The sequence below is a fragment of the Quercus lobata genome, chromosome 10, assembly GCF_001633185.2.
Source record: "Quercus lobata isolate SW786 chromosome 10, ValleyOak3.0 Primary Assembly, whole genome shotgun sequence".
Classification (NCBI taxonomy): Eukaryota; Viridiplantae; Streptophyta; class Magnoliopsida; order Fagales; family Fagaceae; genus Quercus; species Quercus lobata.
The window spans coordinates 23,654,190-23,661,326 of record NC_044913.1 but is presented as its reverse complement, the minus strand read 5'-3'; the positions used below and the strand labels follow the sequence as shown (position 1 = coordinate 23,661,326).

The 7,137-nt window shown below is 38.2% G+C and overlaps 1 protein-coding gene across 1 annotated transcript; it reads right to left on the bottom strand.

The window, feature by feature from the left end:
* Positions 1–835: 835 nt before the first annotated feature.
* Positions 836–4,062, bottom strand: LOC115965370. Its single transcript, XM_031084569.1, has 3 exons — positions 3,808–4,062; positions 3,274–3,683; positions 836–1,036 (listed from the first exon to the last, which is right to left on the bottom strand). The coding sequence occupies exons 1-2, from the start codon at positions 3,916–3,918 to the stop codon at positions 3,600–3,602; spliced, it is 195 nt and encodes a 64-aa protein (XP_030940429.1). The 5' UTR covers positions 3,919–4,062; the 3' UTR covers positions 836–1,036; positions 3,274–3,599.
* Between the last annotated feature and the right edge of the window lie 3,075 nt (positions 4,063–7,137).

Genomic DNA, 7,137 nt, shown 5'->3' with positions numbered 1-7,137 from the left:
TTAATAATAATTTTACGTTAATAAATTTCTCAATTTATTTGTTGAGTAATATGGCTTATGCCTCAGGGAAAAGCTGATAGATGCATACTGAGATTCCTACACTAGGAGGACATGGAGCCTGGTTTCTCATGGTCTGGACATCCCATTGGCATGGAAAGTAAGAAATTGAAATCACAACAATGACTATACCTCGCAAATTGATGCTATAATTAACATAGTTGGATTGTTAATTTGCCGAGAGTGATTGACTATCTTAGGCTGGTGTTTACCTACTCATGATCATAATGGGCGGTTTTCTTGCAGGTGTCGTATCAGGAAAAAGAATGACTGAATGAGAATAGACTATCTCATAGTTTCTGAGCAACTGAAAGATAGAATTACCAAATTGGACTTCAATAATTGATAGTCAAGAGAAAATGGCAGCATGAAACATAATTCTTAGAAGACACCTCTACACGAAAAATGGTTGGAGAAAGGGCATACAAGCACGGCCAAACTTCTCATTTCGAAGCATGAACTCTAAAACCTGTTCTATAAAACCATTTGATGAAACCTCATATCTGAAAACAAGGAATAGGCAAATTAAGGGAATTTCCAAAGACCAAAAGCATTCCATAATTCTGGCATCAGCCACATGCAAACAGAGATTGAAAAAGGTAACTGACCAAATAAGAGATATTTAACAATTCTTTTTTTTTTTTTTTTGATGAAAGATATTTAGCAATACAGTTGGAAAAGCTTCAGTAATTGTCATACATGCTATGATTTCTTATTAAATTGTGGATGCATCTTTCTTCATAAGCTTAAAAATCAAAGATGCATGACCTGAAAAGTATAGAAACTTAAAGCATCACAATGAGGTTTAAATCGAGAAATATTTTTTTCTTTTTTAATTCTAAAATACATGACATCCAATCACAAGTTCACTGAATTGACATTGAGATTTCAGCAATGATGCCACACTGGACAGTCACATCAATGCGTCTTCAAATAGCTTGACACGATTTTATTAGGGATTCACTTGAGTAAAGATCTCCTGGAGCAACATAATGAATCCACTCTTACATTATAACATGATGAATGAAGATAAGACACAAATACTAAGAAAAGCAGCTTGGTGTGTGTGTGTAGAGGAGAAAAAGAATTTCCCCCCTTCATGTATGGGGTAGTTCACAATTTTCCCTCTTATCATTGAAACCAACTAATCTCCCTTTCTATAAGCAAATCCGTTACTTTCTCAGTTAAATCCAATGGAATTTTGTGAAAAAATTATTCGTACATTACAATGAAGAGAAAAAGTTGAGGATTGCATTGTTGTTTTTTTTATTGCATTTGTAATCATTGCGATTCCATTGAATTGAACTGAAAAAGTAATGGGTTGGGGGTATTTGCTCATTTTTTATTGAGGGGGAAACTGGTTGGTGGAATTGTGAAATACCCCAAACATAGAGGGGGAAATACTTTTCCCCATATATATAAAATTGGAGCCCATATATATATATATATATATATATATATATAATTACTTCTCCATTCAGAATTGGAGCCTTTTAACATGAGTGCAAACAGACCTACATGAAGACAATAAAAAAGTTTCTTTTAATAAAAGATGGCTGTGGCTTCATGGTTCAACAAGTCTAATTATTGAAGTTTGATGAAGGTGTTAAATTAAACAAATATGATGCTAAGCATCATTCATATATCATTCCAGGTGCTTTTCTTGCATGAACTGCAAAATGGCAATGTATTCATGCTTGCTATAATTTTCCTAGGATGGTTTACTATGTAATTGAAAATATTGTTAAGAATGATGGGGACTTTTCATAAAAGCACAAAGAGAAGAGTTTTTGAAACACACACAGACAAACACTGAGTCGTCCATTTGAAGCTGCAGAAAATGATGTCATTGAGACAATACTTCATTCTTATCAAACAAAAATTAATCTCTTCAAAGCTGTTGGCACAAAAACAAAGTTGATAATTTTGATTTGTATGATATTAATACTATGAATTTCAGTGCAATGTTTGGTGACAAGCTTTTTTAAGCAATCAAATGATAATTCACCATCATCAAGTGATGTGTACAACTTCAAGCAGATAACAATAAACTCTCCAACAACCAGAGAAATAGTTTTGGTACACTTGATGACATTGCTAGGATTCCACATTGATAATGTTCCTAACCCTAGCACAGTTGACTTCTCCTGAGCTCATGAAAAAGGCAGACTCCTCTCCCCTCAAAATCCCATATTACTATACTGAGTTCCTCTGTTGTCATTTCTGAGGAACTCTTCAGTGCTTATCCACATGAATCGCCAAGAAATACCCAATATTCCCAGAAGAAATAAGGCTTCTTCTAATCGAGCATACTTGCCATGTTCATATATTGTTTTTAACTCCTTAGGGACAATATCTCTAAGAGAAGCATACTAAAGAAGTTATATCCTAAGAATCTCCATCAAACCAAAGATTCAACTAAACCTTTCCACCAAAAAACTCCAAACTACAGCTGCAAATGGCCTTTGAGCCAAATGGCACTTCCATCCCCTTTAAGTATGGGGTTGGGGACAAGTTTGGGGATTCAAATCCCATGAAGAAATTACCAAGCCAAAAATAAAAAATACCACTAATAAAAAATCTTGTCCATTTCTTCAAGCACTTCTATATATGCATTGCATTCTTAAGAAAGAACTTCCTTGAAATTTAGAGGCTGGTGCTCACATTATTGACCCTTCTATTGAAGAACTAGTGCATATATTGAATCTCGATCATTTTTGACAAATGGAAACTCTATGTGGTGACCAGAATGAACAACATGAATTTTACTTTTGTTAATTGAAAATGCCAAAAAGGTGCAAGCCCGTTGTAACAGTTACTTATGCGGTACCTTGATGAGACTGTAGGATACTAGGCACAAAAGAGTAATTCAATGACTTCTATGAACTCTAGATACACAAATTTAACCCAGTGATCAACCAATTATTTAAATTTCTTGTCATTTCTACATACATAGAAAGGAATAATAAGGTGCTAAGTGGCAAACTGGCTGCAAACTGTAAGGCTTTTCCCCTTGTCCTTCTTTTCTTATCCAAATTCTTTGATTTTGGTATTAGTAAGATCATTTATATATTGATAGCTACAAAGCACATTCAAGAAATGAAAACTAAAACAAGCTAATACCCACTTAAAAGCAATCACACCATCAAAAACCACTTCATGTGAATATGGCAATGAGACATAGCAGGAATTAAAAAGCAAATGAGAATCTTTCACCTTCTTAGTTTTCAGTCTGATGCAATTGCTTCAACCCAGCAACATAGCAAGCCCTCTTGATCTCCTCCCTCAAAGCTTGTGCCCTAGTCCTTCATATTTCCAAAACACACACACACAAACAAAGATGCTGTTTTTGCCCAAAAAAAGGGTTTCTGAAACAAACACTATAAACAAAGCTTATAGTTTAGTTGAGACAACAACATAAAACATAAAAGATTCCAAAATTTTATTTCTTCCAACTTTCCCACATTTTCTCAGCTACCAAACAAGACCCACAAAAAAAAAAAAAAAAAAAAAAACTACAAAAATTCAAGTAGACTACATGGCTAAAGGGATTCTTCAAGCTCCTCCATCTTCTCTCTATTCTTCAATTCAGCTTCATACTTTTTCAATCTCTCATTCATTTTCTCCTGTGTTCACAACATTAACGAAAATTAGATGAGTAAAAAGATCAGCATGGAGTGGATTCTTCAATTCCTAAGATTTTCTCGGCAACCAAACGGAGAGTTTAGAAATTGAAGTGGGGAAGCTGACCTTATAGCTAATTTCGAGGCGGTGCGTGACGTAGAAGCCGAGAACGCCACCGAGAATAGTGCCGGTGATGATCCGAACATAGGCCCATTTCCGAGAAGGACCACTCACCATTTTTTTGCTCTCTCTCGATTTTCTCGGGAAAGTGACGGCTCAGATTTAAATTTTAAGCGGTCCACCGAATGTTTGAGACTGGTCACTGTGGATTGTGGAGTCTTCGAGTTCCTTGATGTTAGTTAGTACTGGAACGGCTTAATCAAGAATAATGTGTACCTGAATAAATTTTTTATTAATTTAATTAAAGTTAAATAATAGGATTAAAGTAGTTTTTTACTTTGGGTTATATAATAAGGATTTTACTGATGTGTGCCCTTAGGGCACACATTAATTTCCATTTTTGAAAAATTTTTTTTCAAGAATTGAAAAAGTAATGACAGCTTTTTCAATTCCTAAGAAAATGTTTCCAAAAATAGAAAACTTAATATGTACCCTTAGGGCACACGTTAACCGAACCCATATAATAAATGTATATTGTGAATGAGTAAGAATTCTATATTATAAAAAAAAAAAAAAAAATCAAATATAAGTTGTACGACATACCTCCACAGGCCCATTTGGTTTTGGGCCTCAACCCGATTATGTCCATAAATATTCCCAAATTCAGGGCCAATACCATGATCGGTCCATTAGATGCAAGCTTGGCATGCTAATGCTGCCCATATATGACATGGTTGGTAGATATCCTTACAATGGGTGGCCCGTGACCTCGCCAGCTCGGTAATGCCTTGGAGAATATTGTTGCCAAGCAATCTTTTAGAGGTTGGAACCAATTCCAACGCCACTAACACCATTTCCCACAAAGCATATTCCTCATTAGGAATAATCAATTTGGGCCCCTACCCACACGAGCGAACCAGAGAATAATCATAAGCTTCCCACTAACCTTAAGCTATAAATAAGAAAAGAGCAAGAAGGGAAGGGGTTGGTCATTTTTGAGTGAAAAAGGAGAGATAAAGTGAGAGAAAGAACATTAGGATACGGGGAGTAGCTTAGAGAGAAAGGGAGGGGAATTTAACAAGGGTAAGGTGGTACATCATTAAAGCTCGGCTAGGAATTACTCATAGTAGGAAACTCATTACCACTATATAAGTAAATTGAAAGCCCAAAATAGTAGGCCCAGTTAGGGAGGAATCTTGGGTACGTACAATTGGCGCCATCTGTGAGAATCTTCTACATAGCTGTAGTTCTGTAGAGGTTTATATAGGAAAAATGTCTGGGAGGCACTTGGAAAGTTACACCGAAAGTGGCTCTGGAGGATCTTCTCGGGGCTCTAATTGGCGAGAAAAGAGGCATAAGAGAGATGAAAACAAGAGATATGAGCAAGAAGAAGAACATTCTGGTCTATGGGATGGGTTGTTTCAAACGTACTGATTAATGTCAGGCACTTCTGGACACTAAAGTTTTTGACAAGAAGGATGAAGAACTTGAATGCTTGTATAGATTGGTAAGGGATTTGGAATTGGAGGCAAGAGGTAGGCGTCGGAGAAGAAATCGTGAAGAGCATGTAGAGGGGTCAGCAAGCGTAGGGAGTAGTCATAGAGAGGCATTCTGTCAATCTGGTTCCCATCGACATCGGGATCGATCTCAAGAATATGCAGATAGAGACTCGATCTCCCCAGAAGGGTGACGACCCCGAAATGCTGCAATGGACGTTATGAGCCGAGCATTGCACAGAGTTACTCGATCACCGTTCTTGGGAGAGATCGAACGGGCATTGATGCCGAGCAGATTTACCATACCTCCATTTATTTCTTATGATGGGAAGATAGACCCTGTAGAACATGTAAGCCATTATATCTAGATGATGTCTTTGTATAGCCATAATGATGCGTTAATGTGTAGGATGTTTTCCTCTAGTCTCGGGCCCACTGCTTTAAAGTGATTCAACGGGTTGAGGAAGGGCTTAATTCATAGTTTTGGAGATCTGATTCAAGAGTTTAGGGTTTGGTTTATGACCTGTACTAGGTACCACTATCAGTGGACGCATTGCTATCTATGAAGATGGGAGCCAAGGAAACCCTTCAAAGTTACACTAGCAGGTATTGGGAATTGTATAACAAGATCAGTAGGGGTAATGAAAAAATCGTAGTAAACACTTTTTGGTTGGGATTGCCCGAGGACTCTGAATTACAAGATTCATTGACGAGGAGGCCTCTCGAGGAAATGAGACAATTAATGAGGCGTATTGTGGAGTACAAGAGGTTAGAGGATGATCGGCAACAGAGCAAGGGGAAGGCACTGGTCACTAAAGAGTTTCGACAAAGGGGTTTTCAGCCAAGACCTAGAATGGAACTAAGGATTCAAGAACCTGGCACTCAGGCAGGGGAAGTAAACATGACGTTTAAGGAGCCTGTGCACAAAATTCTGGACCGAATTAAAAATGAGCCGTACTTCCGATAGCCGAGTAAGATGGGGGGTGACCCATCAAGAAGAAATCAGAATCTGTATTGCACTTATCATTGGAATAAAGGGCATATCACCGAGTAGTGTAGGGTTCTGAAAGATTACTTGGAGCAATTGGTGAGGTCGGGGCATTTGAAGGAGTTTGTCTTAAAGCTTAGGGGTCAAGAGACCGGGCAAAATGCAAGACCTCGGGGGAACCCACTCCCACCCCCGTTGGGTGTAATAGAAGTTATACATGCAGCTTTAAGGGGTACCTTGGTGACCCAAAGAAAGAGGGTGCTGGCCATGGTGACGGCAGAGAATTGTTGAGAGGAACAACCGCTGAGGAAGAGGGCGAAGTGTGTTTGGGGGCCCATTGCTTTTGACGATGAAGATTTGGAAGGAACGACCTAGCCCCATGATGATGTGTTGGTAGTTTCAGCCAAGATAAACAGCTTTATAGCGAAGAGAGTATTGGAGGACCAAGGAAGTGGAGCCGAAGTGATGTATCCCGACTTGTTTAAGGGGCTTGGTTTGAAGGACGAAGATCTATCTAAGTATGATACACCCCTAGTTGGATTTGATGGTTGGATGGTGGTCCTAGAAGGTAGATTTCGCTCCCTATGAATATGGAAGGTAAAGAAGTGATGGTGACTTTTATAGTGGTCAATTCATTTTTCCCATATACGGCAATTCTCGGTAGGCCATGGATTCATGCCATGGGAGCAGTTCTGTCCACGTTGCATGTAAAAGTCAAATTCCGCACTGAACATGGTATCGCCACAGTAAGGGGAAACTAGAAAGTGGCAAGACAATGCCTGGTACCGTTGTTAACTGAGAGATTAAACAGAAGGAGTTTGCAGAGGAGGTTCCTTTATAGCAATTATAGGA